Consider the following 20380-nt stretch of genomic DNA (forward strand, 5'->3'; position numbering starts at 1 on the left):
ACAATCTCTTTCTCAATACAAAACCTTTTCAGATGCCTGTGATTGCTTCCCTTATTAGTTACAAGTAACTATTGCTGTTGGATCAGGAAGGATTTTGTGTAAGTAACTGTGTATTACAAATGTAATTGAACTTGGCACAATCGTCTGCATGTGCGTAAAATGTCTGTGCAGTCTTAACAGGCTTATCAGGGAGGACCCTTGCCACATTTACGGAATTTTTCATTTACAGAAAGTCTCGTCAAAATGAAAATACAGTATAGACTTGAAATTTCGTCCCTGCACAGGCTTATTTGGGACAACACTTTACACAATTGCATTAAGCCGAGTTTTCACAGAAACCGCTCAAATAAACAACAACTCAAAAATATACAAATAACCATCATCAAATGTTTGGAACAGCATCCTATCAGTAGGATTTTGATTTCAGATTATCAGAACTCTCTACAGAGACTGATCATGATCACATTTATGCTATGGCTTCCCATTTGTACAAAATAATGTCTAGTAAATTCCATAACTCCCTCAATAGAACTTAATTGTTCTTGTTATGGTTAAAATCTTCATTTTATGTCATGTTTTGCTATGTTTTTGTACCTATTTACGTGACAGAAAATAATGGGTATATTTGAGTATGAAGACGACGTACTTTCGCATAAGTCTAAAAAAAACTGTCTGTCTGTCTGTCTGTATCAAACAACAACTCACCCCTGGTTCCCAGCAGAAGGGACACGTTGGGATCCTTGCCCTCTGCCTGCTGCACAAGTATCTGCACTAGGCACTGGATGTCGGTGAAGCACAGCGCCATCTCACGCACGAAGCGGCGCTGTAGTCTCTGGGCCTCATCCAGCGACGTTGACTGAAACTGCTGCAGCTGCTCCTTCAGCATCATGCTCTCCTCCTGCAGGTCCTGGTTCTTGCTGGCAAACTAAAACATGCAGCCATGTGCATAAATAAGTTGTGTTCTGAGAAAACTGGGCATAATGCATGTGCGTAAAGTGTCATCCCAGATTAGCCTGTGCAATCCACACAGGCTAATCAGGGACGACACTTTCCGCTTTTATGACATTTTTTGTTTAAATGAAGTCTCTTCTTAGCAAAAATCCAATTTAGGCGCAAAGTGTTGTCCCTGATTAGCCTGTGCAAACTGCACAGGCTAATCTGGGACGACACTTTACGCACATGCATTATGCACAGTTCTCTCAAAACGCGACTCAAATAATGAAATAATTATTATTATTTTGTAAGTTAGTATAGATATCATAACACTAAATTTTTTACAGATAAGGCTGTACAGTCGGTCACTAGTGGTTATTGACAGATTGGCTGGTGGCTGTAGCGTAACAGATGCTGGCTATAGTTTCTCACATTACATGTTTATAACAGCTGTTTATCTAGTGATGTATCTACAAAGGGGAGGTGTCATTTACAATATACTGACCTTTGAGGTTACAGTCAACTTCTGTGATTTAAATTGTAAACTTCGGTTGATACAATCTACTAAATTGTGTGTTCACACTCTCATCATTTATTGATTACAATCTACTTACAAGTTTGGTCAGATTCCATTATCATTTTAGGTTACAACCCACTGACCTTACGAGGTTACTGTTCACTTACATGCGTAGTTAAAATCCATCATTTTGAATGGTCAAACTTTCTATTATATTAGTCACAATCTGATATGTTTAAGCTCAATTCAATGAGAACATCACCACTCTCAAAACTCTGCTAGAAAAAACACCATGACCACTTTGTACACAATGTAGCCAATAAATAATAAACTTGTGTAAACATCTCATTAATTGGTTGAATTTATAATGGTCTTGTAATGAAGCTTTAGACACCTATATTGGTGTTCTGGTCAAGATGTAATCAGATAATTAATAACAGTATTATATGAGCCTCATTCTGTGAAAACAGGGCTTAATGCATGTGCCATTTCAGATGAGCATAAGCAGTTCAAAAATACTAATGCATGTGCCATTTATGATGAGCATAAGCAGTTCAAAAATGCTAATCATGTTAGAGCCTTTCAGTGCTAACCCTAACCCTTATAGAATCGTTTGTTTAAAGGAGGTTTCTTCTAAACAAAAATCCAGTTAAGGCCGAGAGTGTTGTCCCTGATTGGCCGGTGGCTACACTGACTGATCAGGGACAACACTTAATGCACATCATGTATCCCAGTCTTGGAGTATTGTGCACATCAAGTATCCCAGTCTTGGAAGATTGTGCACATCAAGTATCCCAGTCTTGGAAGATTGTGCGCATCATGTATCCCAGTCTTGGAAGATTGTGCACATCAAGTATCCCAGTCTTGGAAGATTGTGCACATCATGTATCCCAGTCTTGGAAGATTGTGCACATCATGTATCCCAGTCTTGGAAGATTGTGCACATCATGTATCCCAGTCTTGGAAGATTGTGCACATCAAGTATCCCAGTCTTGGAAGATTGTGCACATCATGTATCCCAGTCTTGGAAGATTGAGGAATAAGCTTCACAACCTTACCTTCTTGAGAGACTTCTTAAGTTTGTCGACTTTCTCATATCTGAGACCTTTAAGGGACCTTTTCACGTTTTGGTAAATTGACAAAATAAATAAGAGATGTGTTTGTCAGAAACACAATGCCCCCTATTGCGCTGCTTTGAAGCCATAAATTTGACCTTTGACCTTGAAGGATGACCTTGACCTTATCAAGTTGCTATCTTAAAATATTCAAAAATTTATGACAAAACTTAAACGAAGGTTTAAGTTTTAGGAAAGAAAAATACAATGATATTTGACTATTGACCTTGAAGGATGACCTTGACCTTGACTTTTCACCACTCAAAATGTGCAGCTCCATGAGATACACATGCATGCCAAATATCTTCAGTATTGAAAAAGTTATCAAACTTTAACAAAGGTTAAAGTTTTGGGACAGAATGACAGACAAACAGCCAGGACAAAAACAATATACCCCCGATCTATCGATCCGGGGGCATACAAAATTGTTTCAGATTCGCACATTTTTGTTGAAGTTATGATATTTTTGAGGAAACAGTAATACCGAACATTTGCCATTGTCTAAAATATCCATTATGTGCATCTTTTCACGATTTAAAAAACCTGAAAATTATCAAGCGTTGCAACGTAAAACTGTTGTTGTTGTTATATTATGTGACACTACAAGGATTGCTTATATAAAGTATAAAACACATCACTCGTTGTATGAGCACAGATGGCCGAGTGGTCTAAGCGTTAGACTTTTACTCAAGCAGTCAGTGGTTTGAGCCCAGTTGAGGGTTACTCTTTTTCTTTCTTTAATTTTATTCTAATTTTGTACTGGAGCTTTTTTAATCCAATGTTTACAATTTTTCAATATAAAGCTTCAATCTGTGAAAAGGTCCCTTTCAAGGCCAACGTATCTTCAGAACAATGCTCATACAAGAGATGTGTTCGTAAGAAACACAATGCCCCCTATTGCGCGGTTTTGAAATAATTAAAAAAAATTGACCTTTGACCTTGAAGGATGACCTTGAACTTCCACCACTCAAAATGTGCAGCTTCATGAGAACGCCGCTTTGAAATTATTTTTTTTCTTTGACCTTTGACCTTGAAGGATGACCTTGACCTTGAAGGATGACCATGAACTTCCACCACTCAAAATGTGCAGCTTCATGATAACAACGCTTTGAATTTTTTACAATTTTTTTTACCTTTGACCTTGAAGGATGACCTTGACCTTGAAGGATGACCTTGAACTTCCACCACTCAAAATGTGCAGCTTCATGAGAAAGTCGCTTTGAATTTTTTTTTTGACCTTTGACCTTGAAGGATGACCTTGACCTTGAACTTCCACCACTCAAAATGTGCAGCTTCATGAGATACACATGCATGCCAAATATCAAGTTGCTATCTTCAATATTGAAAAATGTATGGCCAATGTTAAAGTTTTCGAAGGGACAGACGCCATATATTTGACATTTGACCTTGAAGGATGACCTTCACCTTCACCTTTCACCACTCAAAATGTTCAGCTCCATGAGATACACATGCATGCCAAATATCAAGTTGCTATCTTCAATAATGAAAAAGTTATGGCCAATGTTAAAGTTTTTTTGGACGGACAGACTGACTGACATACTGACGGAGAGTTCAACTGCTATATGCCACCCTACTGGGGGCATAATAAAATCCTAGCCCTAACATCCTTGAGAGACTTCTTCAGTTTGTTTACCTTATAATCCTTTATAACAAGAATCCAGTCTAGTCCCTTATTAACCTGTGTGGACTGCACAGGCTAATCTTTATGCTTATGCCTTTAGCCTGCCCTTACCTCCTTGAGAGACTTCTTGAGTTTGTTGACCTGCCCTTACCTCCTTGAGAGACTTCTTGAGTTTGTTGACCTGCCCTTACCTCCTTGAGAGACTTCTTGAGTTTGTTGACCTGCCCTTACCTCCTTGAGAGACTTCTTCAATTTGTTGACCTGCCCTTACCTCCTTGAGAGACTTCTTGAGTTTGTTGACCTGCCCTTACCTCTTTGAGAGACTTCTTCAATTTGTTGACCAGCCCTTACCTCTTTAAGAGACTTCTTGAGTTTGTTGACCTGCCCTTACCTCTTTAAGAGACTTCTTGAGTTTGTTGACCTGCCCTTACCTCCTTGAGAGACTTCTTGAGTTTGTTGACCAGCCCTTACCTCTTTAAGAGACTTCTTGAGTTTGTTGACCTGCCCTTACCTCTTTGAGAGACTTCTTCAATTTGTTGACCTGCCCTTACCTCCTTGAGAGACTTCTTGAGTTTGTTGACCTGCCCTTACCTCTTTGAGAGACTTCTTGAGTTTGTTGACCAGCCCTTACCTCCTTGAGAGACTTCTTGAGTTTGTTGACCTGCCCTTACCTCCTTGAGAGACTTCTTCAATTTGTTGACCTGCCCTTACCTCCTTGAGAGACTTCTAGAGTTTGTTGACCTGCCCTTACCTCTTTGAGAGACTTCTTCAATTTGTTGACCAGCCCTTACCTCCTTGAGAGACTTCTTGAGTTTGTTGACCAGCCCTTACCTCTTTAAGAGACTTCTTCAATTTGTTGACCTGCCCTTACCTCCTTGAGAGACTTCTTGAGTTTGTTGACCATCCCTTACCTCTTTAAGAGACTTCTTGAGTTTGTTGACCTGCCCTTACCTCTTTGAGAGACTTCTTCAATTTGTTGACCTGCGCTTACCTCCTTGAGAGACTTCTTCAGTTTGTTGACCTGCTCGTCCTTCAGCCGTGCCTCCTCTCTCAGTGCGACCACGGCCTCCTCCTCCTGCCCCAGCCTCTCCTGGAGTTGCCTAACCTCTGCTGTGTGCTTTGTCTCCAGCTGACGTACACGACGATGGTTCACCTCCAGCAGCTGGCATGGAGAAAAAAATGAATCAAACTTCTATATTGTTTATCTACATTTTTATCAATGCTGTTTCAGCGCACAGTAAATTGATAAATGCACCAAGAACTTTTTGTGTTTGCATATCACATTTGTAAATTAACATTTAGTTATATGCAGGCGTACAAAGCCATTAATTAACACATTTTGGAATATATTTTATAATTTCTATACAAATATTTATTAGGCCACAAGAAATTGATTATTTGTTTTCCTGAATTATGCCACAAAAAAATGAGGGGGCAAAATTTGGAGAAAGCACATGCCATAAAAATAAAAGACAACAAGACTATTTTAATTCTATATAGAGTTAAACATAATAGTACTTTGTTCATTTTCATTAAACATTTCTACTTAACACATTAAAAGCTGTCCAATTTTTTTTATTAATACAATCTGGTCCAGTTTGTCCTTGACTTTTGTAAGGGATTGATAACAGTTATTGAGTGAATATTTCTTCCTGTTGACGCTAATTGATTTTAAAATAAGAGCAAAGTATACTTCTGCAAGCAGTTCAGTCATTCTGTCTTTTTAATAACTTGAGAACTATCTTCAACAATAATAACAGACTGACCATTGGCAGAATCATCAGCCTGTTCAATCAACTCACAAAAGTTTTTAGAAATAAAGCCATGTGGGAAGAAAATGGGTTTCAGGGCCATGAGGGAAGAAAATGGGTTTCAGGGCCATGAGGGAAGAAAATGGGTTTAAGGGCCATGAGGGAAGAAAATGGGTTTCAGGGCCATTAGGGAAGAAAATGGGTTTCAGGTCCATGAGGGAAGAAAATGGGTTTCAAGGCCATGAGGGAAGAAAATGGGTTTCAGGGCCATGAGGGAAGAAAATGGGTTTCAGGGCCATGAGGGAAGAAAATGGGTTTCAGGGCCATGAGGGAAGAAAATGGGTTTCAGGACATATCTGCATCAGTGTACTCTGATTACGAGTCCTAATGACACATAAAGAGACCACAAAACCTTGCATGACATTATAGCGGAAAGGGTAGCAAGGGTGCAAAAAGGTACCATGTGACATTGAAATTAGAAGGCACATGGTACCTTATTGCACCCTTGGGGCAAAATGGCATAATACCCATTTTCGTAAAAAATTGCCCATGTTCACTTTGACATTGTGTGCATTTTATGCAGTTTTAGTTGCTGCATTATACCGCAAATCCACTTTCCTGTTTTATAAATTGACCCAATTGGGAAACATTTCAAACTGTTACAGTCAGAAGCAATGGCTGCTGAGCAAATATACCAGTACCAGTCTATTTCAGAACAACCATGAGGAAAATGACCTTTTTGTTTAGGAAAGACCCACACAACTTAATTCTGCTACTTTGTACTACTGACTGTTTCATCACTGAATCAGGCTATTGTGTACATTGTTCAACTTGTGCTGCGCATACTGGGCCCTGCAGGCGCCTGTACATTGTTCAACTAGTGCTGCGCATACTGGGCCCTGCAGGCGCCTGTACATTGTTCAACTTGTGCTGCGCATACTGGGCCCTGCAGGCGCCTGTACATTGTTCAACTTGTGCTGCGCATACTGGGCCCTGCAGGCGCCTGTACATTGTTCAACTAGTGCTGCGCATACTGGGCCCTGCAGGCGCCTGTACATTGTTCAACTTGTGCTGCGCATACTGGGCCCTGCAGGCGCCTGTACATTGTTCAACTAGTGCTGCGCATACTGGGCCCTGCAGGCGCCTGTACATTGTTCAACTTGTGCTGCGCATACTGGGCCCTGCAGGCGCCTGTACATTGTTCAACTTGTGCTGCGCATACTGGGCCCTGCAGGCGCCTGTACATTGTTCAACTTGTGCTGCGCATACTGGGCCCTGCAGGCGCACAATTAAGATATTATTTCATTTTAACATTTTTAGTGTGGAAAATCATATTAACGTCTGATCAATTTTTTGTGGCCTTATAAACCTTAGTTACTATTATAATTTCACTATGTACTTACATTTATTCATGCAATAAGTGTTCCGATTTCAAATCATGCACTTTGAGGGTTTAAGAAATCAACATATATTTTACTGCTTTAATATTAGTCCTTCTGTATGCAAAAATACACCAATGGGGTCATTAAATACAAATCGATCCCTGATTATCTTGAACAAAAAGAAGTTATAATGGATACAAATTCAAAACTTTGTTCGGTTTCTGACTAAACAATGAGGAAAAAGGAAATCTTAAAAAGTCTAATTAACCTTCAAACACATGACTTGTTACAACAAAGATTGTTGGATATATATAAATGACTAGATGCTGAAATAATATTGCATATTCATGGTTATGCCATAACAAAATCAATTCACATGCTTATGATTATGCAAGGAGACATAGTGAAGGTTGGACCAATGGATATTTGATCTATATTTTTGTGAGAATTAATAAACTAATACATGGGTGATAAACATGATAAGTGCCCATACAGAACCAGGGTCAATAAAATAATATATATTAGTAGGTCTCTCGGAAAACCAGGCTTTATGCATGTTCGTAAAATGCCATCCCAAATTAGGCTGTGCAGTCTGCAATGGCTTATCTAGGACAAAAAATTCCGCTGTGCAGTTTGTAATAGCTAATATAGGACAACAATTTCCGCTGTGCAGTCTGCAATGGCTTATCTACGACAACAATATCCGCCGTGCAGTCTGCAATGGCTTATCTAGGACAAACAAGATGTGTTTGTGAAACACAATGTCCCCCTATATGATGTTTGACCTTGTAGGATGACCTTGACCTTGACCCTTCACCACTCGAAATGTGCAGCTCCTTGAGATACACACGCATTTCAAATATAAAATTGCTAGCTTCAATATTGCAGAAGTGACATTAAATGCGCAATTTTGACCCATATATTTGACCTTGAAGGATGACCTTGACCTTGACCTTTCACCACTCAAAATGTGCAGCTCCATGAGATACACATGCATGCCAAATATCAAGTTGCTATCTTCAATATCGCAAAAGTATTCATAAAATAAGCGATTTGGGCCACATATATTTGACCTCTGACCTTGAAGAATGACCTTGACCTTTCACCACTCAAAATGTGCAGCTCCATGAGATACACATGCATGCCAAATATCAAGTTGCTATCTTCAATATCGCAAAAGTATTCATAAAATGAGCGATTTTGGCCACCTATATTTGACCTCTGACCTTGAAGGATGACCTTGACCTTTCACCACTCAAAATGTGCAGCTTCATGAGATACACATGCATGCCAAATATGAAGTTGCTATCTTCAATATAGCAAAAGTTATTGCAAAATGTTAAAGTTGGCACAAACAGACAGACAGACAGACAGACCAACCAACCAACCAACAGACAGGGCAAAAACAATATGTCCCCCACTACTATAGTGGGGGACATAAAAATTGCGCTGTGCAGTCTGCAATGGCGTATATAGGACAACAATTTCCGCTGTGCAGTCTGCAATGGCTTATCTAGGACAACAATTTCCGCCGAGACTAGATTTTTGTTCTGAAGAGACTCACTTTAAAATTTAAAAAATCCACAAAAACGAAAAGTGCCGTCCCTTATAGAATGGTAAAGACTTATCTAGGAATGCACAGGAAAATCTGGGATGACACTTAAACCACAAGAATGAGCTTGTTTTTTCCAAAGACCAACTCCATTTGCTTGAATTTGTAGAGCCAATGCTTTAAGTATTGTGACACATTACATGCCAACAAAACCAACAAGGTTATGAATGACTTTTAAAACACTATCTACCTTAGGTCCAATGCTGAAACAAGTACTGCTCTATTTTTAAAATTTAAGTTTTGTTGTAGAAAATGAACAATCATATAGCTATAGTTTCTGTTATACGTTTTCTGAAAGGTTAATAATGTCATGAAAACAGAAGAGCATTATGGTGCAAATACGTGCAAATACGTACAATGTGCAATATGAAAGCAAGTACAAATCAGTAACAAGAATACACAATATTTAAAACATTTCTCTGCAAGAACGTACAACAACATTGTATATTAATGAATATTTTAATAATGCATGAAGTAATAATAAGTAAGAAAAAATAACACTGAAATTGTGAAAGTTGTATAATCAAAAAAATTGATCAAGCTTTATAGTTGGTTGCTAGTGGTTACTGAAAGGTTGGCTGGTAGCTACGTTGTAACAGGTGCTAGCTATATATTCATATATTACATATTTAGTAGAGAGGTGTATCTAGTGATGTATCTACAGAGAGAAGGTGTCACTTACAGTGCATAATTCCTACAAAATCAAACAGGCAATCCGCTTACCTTGTGTGCAACATTCAACAAACATACCAAATCTACATATAACTACTATCAGTTAGCAACTCTAAACAATAAATATACTGTATGTTGTACTAAATATTTGATTAAATGAACCTTCTTAATTACATTCAGTACAATTGTTCAGCAGTATATAATCTGATAATCATCTTCAAAGTTCAGTGTATGGCAATGCATGTTGATGGAATATAAACCAAAAGGCGTATATTGTACCTACTGCAGGTTGAATAACAGAAGCAAATTTTGATTTCCTATAATTATATCTCAGTTAAGATTGAAAAGCATCTGAAAAAAAACTTCAGTGCAATGATAAGAGAATACTTAAATTACACTTTCCTGTTTGTTTAAGAGGTGTCAAGAAAAACACAATACAATAAATATATTATAATTTAATGCATATTCTATAGATGGAAAATGTTACAAGGGAGAAAACTCTGTCAATAGCTATTTACACATTAAAGTTTTAAAGCTGTAAAAGTTGCCTTAAAGCCGTTGAAGAGAACTTGTATCAACAAAATATGACAACCATAATATTGGAAAGACAGATTGTTGGATAAGAACACTGCTTTATGACACCCACTTTGTGTGTAGGGGGTGCATAACAAGATTAAGAAAATGTAGCACACGGCAACCTCTATATACTGTTCTGCAAGCCCTGCAAGCCCTACAGCATGCAACACACACAAGCATTCCTAACAAATCCAAATCCCCACAACCAGAGTGGTCCATTGGAGCATAATGTTATATATCCTGGGCACACCTCCCACCTGGTTCTATTTAAAGAAATAATATTTCTAATTTTTCCTTATTATGTAATAATGTCTCATCTGAATACAAGCCTTACACTGATGTCAAGTACAAATGGGACATGCAGCCTTACACTGATGTCAAGTACAAATGGGACATGCATTACATGGTCCACAAGCCTTACACTGATGTCAAGTACAAATGGGACATGCATTACATGGTCCACAAGCCTTACACTGATGTCAAGTACAAATGGGACATGCATTACATGGTCCACAAGCCTTACACTGATGTCAAGTACAAATGGGACATGCATTACATGGTCCACAAGCCTTACACTGATGTCAAGTACAAATGGGACATGCATTACATGGTCCACAAGCCTTACACTGATGTCAAGTACAAATGGGACATGCATTACATGGTCCACAAGCCTTACACTGATGTCAAGTACAAATGGGACATGCATTACATGGTCCACAAGCCTTACACTGATGTCAAGTACAAATGGGACATGCATTACATGGTCCACAAGCCTTACACTGATGTCAAGTACAAATGGGACATGCATTACATGGTCCACAAGCCTTACACTGATGTCAAGTACAAATGGGACATGCATTACATGGTCCACAAGCCTTACACTGATGTCAAGTACAAATGGGACATGCATTACATGGTCCACAAGCCTTACACTGATGTCAAGTACAAATGGGACATGCATTACATGGTCCACAAGCCTTACACTGATGTCAAGTACAAATGGGACATGCATTACATGGTCCACAAGCCTTACACTGATGTCAAGTACAAATGGGACGATGCGTTACGAGGTCAATTTCGCTCAGGTATTATTTCCATGTTACCTGTATTCAATACTAATGTACAATATGTAGATTACTCAAGTAGAAGGTCAATTAATGATGATTTGAATAGATTTACCGATACCATTCACAGTGTTGCAGACCCATTATTTTGTAGAACACGTATTTATAATACTAACCCTAGTTTCAATGTTAATAATTGAATAAATAATGCTGACTGGTTTGATAGCGAGTGCGATACAGCACGAAATATGTACCACGATGCTTTACAAATTTTTAACTCAAGCAAAACTGATATAAACAGAGAACGCTTATGTACAAGTAAGAGATTTTATAAGGACTTAATCCGCAAGAAGAAAGCATGTTGTTATATGCAAAAAAATGTTGGAGATTGAAAATTTAAGAAAACACAAACATAAGGACTTTTGGCGATTTTTCAAATAAAAAAATAGCGTCATAAAAAATAAAATATCTCTAGAAGAATTTACATTGCTTTTTGAAAACCTTAGTAGTAATATGTCTGATTTTCATAATACTGAAGCAGAGGATTTTTGTTAAAATCATGATTTTTACTTAGAAAATTCTGCATTAACCAAACTTGACGTACCTATATCTGTTGAAGAAGTTAACAATAAAACATTTGAAACGAAATAAATCACCGGGTAGCGATTGTATTTTAAATGAATATTTTCTTGAATGCTGTGATATTTTGTCTGTCCATTTATGTGATGTGTTTAACGGTATTTTTGGATCGCACTTTTTTCCCAATAAATGGACTGAAGGGGTTGTAATCCCTTTGCATAAAAAAGGTGCAGTTAATTATGTTAATAACTAAAGAGGGATCACCAAGCTGCTTTTCCAAATTATTTACCAATATTTTAAATAAACACATTGAAACATTTTGCAATGCAAACACTATTATTTTGGACGCACAGTTCGGATTTAGGAAAGGTTATTCAACTGTTGATGCTATTTTTATACTGATGTCAATTATTCAAAATTATGTACATGAAAATAAACGTTTGTATGTTATATACGTCGATATGTTAAAATGTTATGATAGAATACACCGCAATCCATTATGGTTGAAAATGTTTAAGTCTGGTATACAAGGCAAAATGCTTAGAATAGTGAAAGATATGTATGCAAATGTTAAGTCACGTGTCAAATCTTGTTCATCCTATTCAGATTATTTTAGTTATGCTGTTGGGCTGAGGCAAGGGGAGGTAATGTCAGCGATTTTGTTTTCTTTATTTGTTGAATATCTTGAACTTTACCTACAAGATATCATTAACTCTGGTTTGAATATAGATGATATTGTGTTGATTTTATTATTATTTGCTGATCACATGGCTATTTTAGGCAAGTCACCGGCTGAAGTTCAAACACATTTAGATAACTTGAACTTATATTGCAATTCTTGGGGGTTAAATGTGAACACTGCAAAAACAAAAACAATGGTATTTTGGAAGAAAGGTGGATTAAAAGAAAACAAAAAATGGGTATATAATGGTAATGTTATTGAAGTTGTTGATAACTTTAACAGTGTTGAATTATACTGGCAGTTTTAAACTAAACCAGGAGCATTTGGTTGGTCAAGCCCTTAAGGCCATGAATACATTATCGTCTAAATGCAATGAATTTGACATAAAACCAAAAATACTTTGCCAGATGTTTGACTCTTTTGTGGGTTCTATATTAAATTATGCTTCAGAAGTATGGGGTTTCACGAAGTCCGATGATTTAGAACTTATACATTTGAAATTTTACAAACGCTTGCTACAAGTGAAATAAATACATGTAATGTTGCTGTTTATGGAGAATTGGGTAGATATCCATAGTATGTAAACAGGTTTGTTAAGATTATTAAATATTGGTTTAAAGTTCTGAACTATGATAATATCATAATGAACACTGTGTACAAACAAGCCTTGAGCGACTGTAATAAAGGTTATAACAACTGGCTCACAAATGTCAAGAACATGTAAAATAATTTTGGATTTGGTTTTGTTTTTGAAAATGGAAACATTGTACATGTTAATAGTTTTATTTGCGAGTTCAAATGTTGACTTGTTGACAATTTTAAACAAGAATGGTACATTAAAATTAATTATAGTACTATATTGGATAATTATAAAGTTTTTAAAAGCTGTTTGGAATATGAAAGATATTTAGAGTTACTACCTAGACGACTGCAACTATTTTTTGTAAGAGTCTCTGCACATCCTTTGAGAATCCAAACTGGGAGATACTCAAAATAACATACCACGAAATGAACGTTATTGTTTAGGTTGTAATGACTTGGATTTAGAAGATGAATACCATTTTATATGTTTATGCCGATTTTACACTGATCTAAGGAAAAAATATATAAGCCGTAAATTTTATATTAACCCATCTGTATATAAATTCCACAAGTTATTAGTTTCATGTGACAAATCAGTCATTTCAAATGTATGTTAATATATGAAGGAAGCTCTTGCTATAAGAAATACAATTCTAAATAATGTTAATAAAATTAATTACCGCTTTGATGGAATTTACGTATTATTGCAATTGATTGTGTTTATTTATTTTTGTATTCTTAAATGACCATTTATGTTATGTTATGTTAAAAAAAATTCATTACCGCTTTGATGGAATTTACGTATCCTTGCAATTGATTGTGTTTATTTACATTTGTATTCGTAAATGACTTTTTATGTTATGTTATGTTTAAAAAAAAATCATTACTGCTTTGATGAAATTAACATATTATTGTAATTGATTGTGTTCATTTATATTTGAAATCTTAAATGACCATTTATGTGACATGTATGTTATGTAATGTAATGTTGTTAAGCGTATTTCATAATAGAAATCAATGTGTATATTTGTGTATGAAGACGATGTACTTATGTATAAGTCTGAATAAACTGTCTGTCTGTCTGTCTAATTTTGTTACTTAACTTCAAATTGTAATCCTCCATTATTCCTCCATTATATAACAAATATTTAACCTAGCCTTTTCATAACCGTATATGATTCTGCTAATGTTTATACTATAACTATGTTTATCTTTGTTACATAATTGTATATGAACTATCTAGTGTTTAGACGATGTAAACTGTGCAAGTATGAATAAATATTTGTCTTGTCTGTTCTGAACCAAAACAAATACCCACAATCTTGATCACAGAGACCTCCCTATGGTACAACTCTGTCCAGCCAGTGGCCTTCTTTGCAGACCGATAATGTCTCATAAACATTCCCCCCCCCTCTTGGTCCATTCCTTCTGCCCTTCCCTTGGAAAAATCACTGACCCACGCCCTTAACCACACCCCTATCTTCTGACAAAGCCCAACTGTTGTGAAATCAGTGGGACTTAGTGCAACAGTAATGTTCAGTAGACATCATCTTTATCATTGTTGTTTTCCCTATGATTAATTCATTTGAATGCTATTTTAAAGGTCTAACCTGGATTGCTACTTTTCTTATTAACAAGCAATTAACATCTACATGTAAATTACAAATGCCGAAACCCACTGATCCCACACTGGCCCTTTCCCTCACCTTCTTGGCCTTGTCAAGGTCCTGTGTGACCTTGTCCTTGACCTCTCTGACCTCTGCCAGCTCCTCCTGCGCCCTGGCCAGGGCCCGCCCCTCCCCCTCGGTCTTGATACGCCTGATCTCTGTGCTCAACTCATGCATCTTGCCTGCTAGCTGCCTCTGCTTGTCTATATAAAGGGGCATGAATAGAAGTCGTGTTCTGAGAAAACTGGGCATAATGCTTGCGTGTAAAGTGTCGTCCCAGATTAGCCTGTGCAGCAATCTTCACAGGCTAATCAGGGACGACACTTTACGCCTAAACTTGATTTTTGGTAAAGAGGGACTTCCTTGAAAACAAGAGATGTGTTCGTCAGAAACACAATGCCCCCTACTGCGCCGCTTTGATATAAAATTTAAATTTATCATTTGGCAGGTAAAGAAATCATCTCCCTTTAAAGCTTATTACTTCCCTTGGATTTTGTTTTTTGACCTTTAACATTGACATTTTATCAAAGAGATCATAGCCACAGTTCATCAAGTATCTATGTACTTAAGTCCACATGTAAGTAATGAAACCTACCATTCACAGAATAGTACAGGAAAGAAAATGATAATTATATCATAAAAAAAACCTTCTACAAATCAATCATTTAAGTTATAAAAAAACAGAATACAAACTCTGTACAGTAACTGTGAAAATAACTTAAATTCTTAGTAAGGAAATATATAATCTGAGATTTATAATCATATAAATTACTACCCTTGAAAATAATTGTCTCTAACAAATCTCCATTTTTAGTAGCAAATAATTATAAGCCACTACCGTGACTGTAGATTCACAGGTAACCTTAAAGTACCTAAGATACTTGTATGCCCAAAAGTGTCATTGTGTGCTTGGCTTGACCATAAAATGTTATTTTGATTATGCTTCAATTGTATGGTTTCCTATTATAATATATAATAATTATCTCCCTTTAAAGCTTCTTACTTCCCTTGTATTTGTATTTTCAACCTTAGACCTTGAAGGATGACCTTGACCTTTTACCACAATGTGTTTGTCAGAAACACAATACCCCTACTGCGCCGCTTTGATTTATTAAAAAAAAAATAATAATTTGGCAGGTCAGATAATTATCTCCATTAAAGCTTATTACTTCCCTTGGATTTGTATTTATGACCCTAGACCTTGAAGGATTTTCTTAACCTTGAAATTTTACCACTCAAATTGTGAAGCTCCCTGAGATACACATGCATGCCAAATATCAAGTTGCTATCTTCAATATTGCAAAAGTTATGGCCAACGTTAAAAGTTTTCAGACGGGCGGACAGAATGACATACTGACTGACGGACAGTTCAACTGCTATATGCCACCCTACCGGGGGTATAAAAATACCATAAAGCGGAAAGTGTCGTCCCTGATTAGCCTGTGCGGGCTGCACAGGCTAATCTGGGACGACACTTTATGCACATGTATTAAGCCCAGTTTTCTCAGAACGTGAATCTGTAAGTAAGGCTGATGTACACAGACGGAAGAATGTTATTAAGTTTTTCATAAATAGTCTTAATTTAATACAATAGACCATACAAACACATAACTTTTGTTTATTTAAATTTCTAAATACTAAATATGTTTCGGCCATTGCTTTCATCCGTAGTATTAATATTAGAGCTGCAACGATTTGATCCGATGCATCGAAAATCGGTTTTAAATGCGTCAATTCGATAACGATACCAACCCTACCAAATTCGATTTGATTTTTTAACATATAGACATAGATACGTTAAGTGCGTTGACTCTGACTATTTGATACGGGAAAGTATAGGTTTTATCTTTACCTGTAATTACAACGCGCGCAATTGGTTACTTATTACTTAAGTCATCCAATCAATAAGTGCGTTATGGTCTACTTTCGGAAAAAGCGTCAAAATGGCTGAAAAAGTTGTGGCTGACAAATTGAAATTATCAGATGCAACAAGCTTAAATCAAAAGTGTGGCAGTATTTTGGGTTTCGGGATGGTAGCCCTCCCAATAAAGCTACGTGTAAACTGTGTTTCACGGACGTGGTGTACCCTAAGTCCGGCTCAACCACTAATCTAATGCAACATGTCAAACGCAAATATAACATTGATTCAGCAGGAGGTAGCACCAGTGCAACTACTCAAGTCGCCAGCCTTATTATTATTTATTTATTATATTATTGTGTAGCCAACACAATCATCTAGTCAGAAGTTTATTGATATTAATATTGAGTTCCTAATTTGCTATTCTTTTTTATGTGTCTTATTGAAATATCAAACAAAGTTTGTCAAAAAATTGGCAGTTTCTTGCTAAATATTTCTTACAAATGTTAATTTAACCCACATTTAACAGTTTTTAAAACCCTGTTGAACCAACCAAACTATATCTCACAAACACACAAATGCCCAAGATATCTAGGTATGCAACACATCTGAACAGAAATGTTTATTTGAGGCAGAAGAGTACAAATATGATGAAACTAGGTTGAAAGATGAATTGAATCGAAACAATCAGTATCGGACTGTCTGAAATCAAATCGAATCGAGCTGTTGGTGAATCGTTGCAGCTCTTATTAATATACATTAAATACCCAATGGCACTAAGTCGATTGTCTCAAAGTTGCTCTTCTTAAAGGACCGATTCTTTATATTGCAATAAATTCATATACATTTGTGGCGGACGGCTGGAGTTTGCAAGTATCAAATAACAAGGGCTGTTTGTAAAACATGCATGCCCCCCTATATGGGCTATAAGTTGTAGTAGCAGCCATTGTGTGAATACGTTTTTTGTCACTGTGAACGGTGGTGGTGGTGGTGGTGTAGTAGTAGTAGTAGTAGTAGTAGTAGTAGTAGTAGTAGTAGTAGTAGTAGTAGTAATAGTAGAAGTAGTAGTAGTAGTAGTAGTAGTAGTAGTAGCAGTAGTAGTAGAAGTAGTAGAAGTAGTAGTAGTAGTAGTAGTAGTAGTAGTAGTAGTAGTAGTAGTAGTAGTAGTAGTAAAAATAGTAGTAGTAGTGGCAGTAGTAGTAGAAGTAGTAATAGTAGACATGGTAGAATAAGTGGTGGTGGTGGTGGTGGTGGCAGTAGTAGTAGAAGTAGTAATAGTAGACATGGTAGAATAAGTGGTGGTGGTGGTGGTGGTGGTGGTGGTGGTGTAGTAGTAGTAGTAGTAGTAGTAGTAGCAGCAGCAGCAGCAGCAGTAGTAGTAGTAGTAGTAGTAGTAGTAGTAGTAGTAGTAGTAGTAGTGGTAGTAGTAGTAGTAGGTAGTAGTAGTAGTAGTAGTAGTAGTAGAAGTAGTAGTAGTAGTAGTAGTAGTAGTAGTAGTAGAAGAGGTGGTGGTGGTGGTGGTGGTGGTGGTGGTGGTGATGGTGGTGGTGGAGGTGTAGTAGTAGTAGTAGTGTAGTAGTAGTAGTAGTAGTAGTAGTAGTAGTAGGTAGTAGTAGTAGTAGTAGTAGTAGTATAGTAGTAGTAGTAGTAGTAGTAGTGTAGTAGTAGTCGTAGTAGTAGAAGTAGTCGTAGTAGTAGAAGTTAGTAGTAGTAGTAGTAGTAGTCGAAGTAGTAGTAGAAGTGGTGGTGGTGGTGGTGGTGGTGGTGGTGGTGGTGGTGGTGGTGGAGGTGTAGTAGTAGCAGTAGTAGTAGTCGTAGTAGTAGTAGTAGTAGTAGTAGTAGTAGTAGTATAGTAGTAGTAGTAGGTAGTAGTAGTAGTAGTCGTAGTCGTAGTCGTAGTCGTAGTCGTAGTAGTCGTCGTCGTCGTAGTCGTAGCCGTCGTAGTCGTCGTCGTAGTAGTCGTCGTAGTCGTCGTCGTCGGTCGTAGTCGTCGCCGTCGTCGTCGTAGTCGTAGTCGTCGCCGTAGTCGTAGTAGTAGTAGTAGTAGTAGTAGTAGTAGTAGTAGTAGTAGTAGTAGTACTGTAGTAGTAGTAGTAGTAGCAGAAGCAGTAGCAGCAGCAGTAGCAGCATTACAATACCAATACTTAAGAATGATCAAATGGGAAAAGGTAACCTAGCACTGGCAGTAAACATGGGGCTCATTTACAGGTCAGATTTGGAATCTCTGCTGTAAAATGAGATTTTGAATGAATTAAAGGGAGGCAAATCTGTAATAAAAAGAACATGCATAAACCGTAGGTGTTTCCCTTGTTTGAACCATGCTAAATCCTTATAAATTTATAATGCCTATTTCCAGTAACTGTGACCTTCACCTGTGACATTGACCTTTGACCTAGTGACCTCAAAATCAATTGGGGTCATCTGCGAGTCATGATCAATGTACCTATGAAGTTTCATGATCCTAGCCCCAAGCGTTCTTGAGTTATCATCCGGAAACCACCTGGTGGACGGACCGACATACCGACCGACCGACCAACCGACCGACATGAGCAAAGCAATATACCCCCTCTTCTTCGAAGGGGGGCATAATCAGATGGCTTGAATTGTTATCACAGTCCTTGTCACAGAAAGTAATACAGAGTTTAGACAGCATAAATACTCTTCAACTGGCAATGCAAATCTATTGCAGTTTCATGTCAGTCATCAAAAATATATAAGAAATTGGTTCGATGAGAATAACTGATGGCTCCATTTTTAATTGTCTGTTCCCCGAGTTCTAGCCATTGGGTTTTGACCCTAAACATAAATACAGAAAGTGACATCAAAGTCATACAGTAATGTAAGGTATTTTGGCAGAAAATATATAAAAACACATGCTTTTAAACAATACAAACATTGATCAGAGTTGATACAACAGCCTTTTAATCATGTATAACTTATACAAAACAAGAGTGCCAAACTGGCACCAGATACGCCAGTTCGAAGGTTTTGGACACCATGCTCAATGCTTGAAATGCACTAAGTGACCTCGAGACCTAGTTATTGACCCCGCATGACCCATATTTGAACTTGACCTAAATATCATTTAGATGTAACATCTGACTAAATTTGGTGAAGATCAGATGAAAACTACTTCAATTAGAGAGCGGACACCATGCTAAATGCTTGAAATGCACTATGTGACCTCGTTTTTGACCCGGCATGACCCATATTCAAAGTTGACCTACATATCATCTAGACACAACTTCTGACCAAATAAGGTGAAGATCATATGAAATCTACTTCAATTAGAGAGCGGACACCACGCTAAATGTTTGAAATGCACTAAGTGACCTCATGACCTAGTATTTAACCTGGCATGACCCATATTTGAACTTGACCTACATATCATCTAGACACAACTTCTGACCAAATTTGGTGAAGATCGGGTGAAAACTACTTCAATAAGAGAGTGGACACCATGCTTAATCCTTGAAATGCACTAAGTGACCCCTTGACCTAGTTTTTGACCCAGCATGACCCATATTAAAACTTGACCTAGATATTGTCTAGACACAACTTCTGACCAAGTTTGGTGAATATTGGATGAAAACTATTTGAATCAAAGAGCGGACACTGCTGTGGACGCCGCCCGCCCGCCGCCCACCGCCCGCTAAGGGTGAAACTATAATACGTCCCGTTTTTAAAAACGGGCGTATAAAAAGTGTTTCTTTAAGAGTTTTAGGGTACTGAAAGCCCCTTCTCAACG

General features: G+C 37.4%; 1 protein-coding gene across 6 annotated transcripts in view; it reads right to left on the bottom strand.

Moving 5' to 3' along the window:
- The window catches only part of LOC127854043 (centrosomal protein of 85 kDa-like), a 59489-nt gene that overhangs the window by 2413 nt on the left and 36696 nt on the right, over positions 1-20380 (bottom strand). The window contains exons 11-14 of one of the 6 annotated variants that reach the window (XM_052388980.1): positions 14814-14977; positions 5229-5369; positions 4439-4468; positions 706-925 (exon numbers count right to left, since the gene is read on the bottom strand). In XM_052388980.1, coding sequence (XP_052244940.1) covers positions 706-925; positions 4439-4468; positions 5229-5369; positions 14814-14977 — 555 coding nt within the window. Of the gene's footprint in view, positions 1-705; positions 926-4438; positions 4469-4557; positions 4799-4838; positions 4909-5198; positions 5370-14813; positions 14978-20380 lie in introns of those variants that run through there. The other 5 variants (XM_052388978.1, XM_052388983.1, XM_052388981.1 and 2 more) reach the window with 5 other exon arrangements.

This window comes from Dreissena polymorpha, chromosome 12, assembly GCF_020536995.1.
Source record: "Dreissena polymorpha isolate Duluth1 chromosome 12, UMN_Dpol_1.0, whole genome shotgun sequence".
Lineage (NCBI taxonomy): Eukaryota > Metazoa > Mollusca > Bivalvia > Myida > Dreissenidae > Dreissena > Dreissena polymorpha.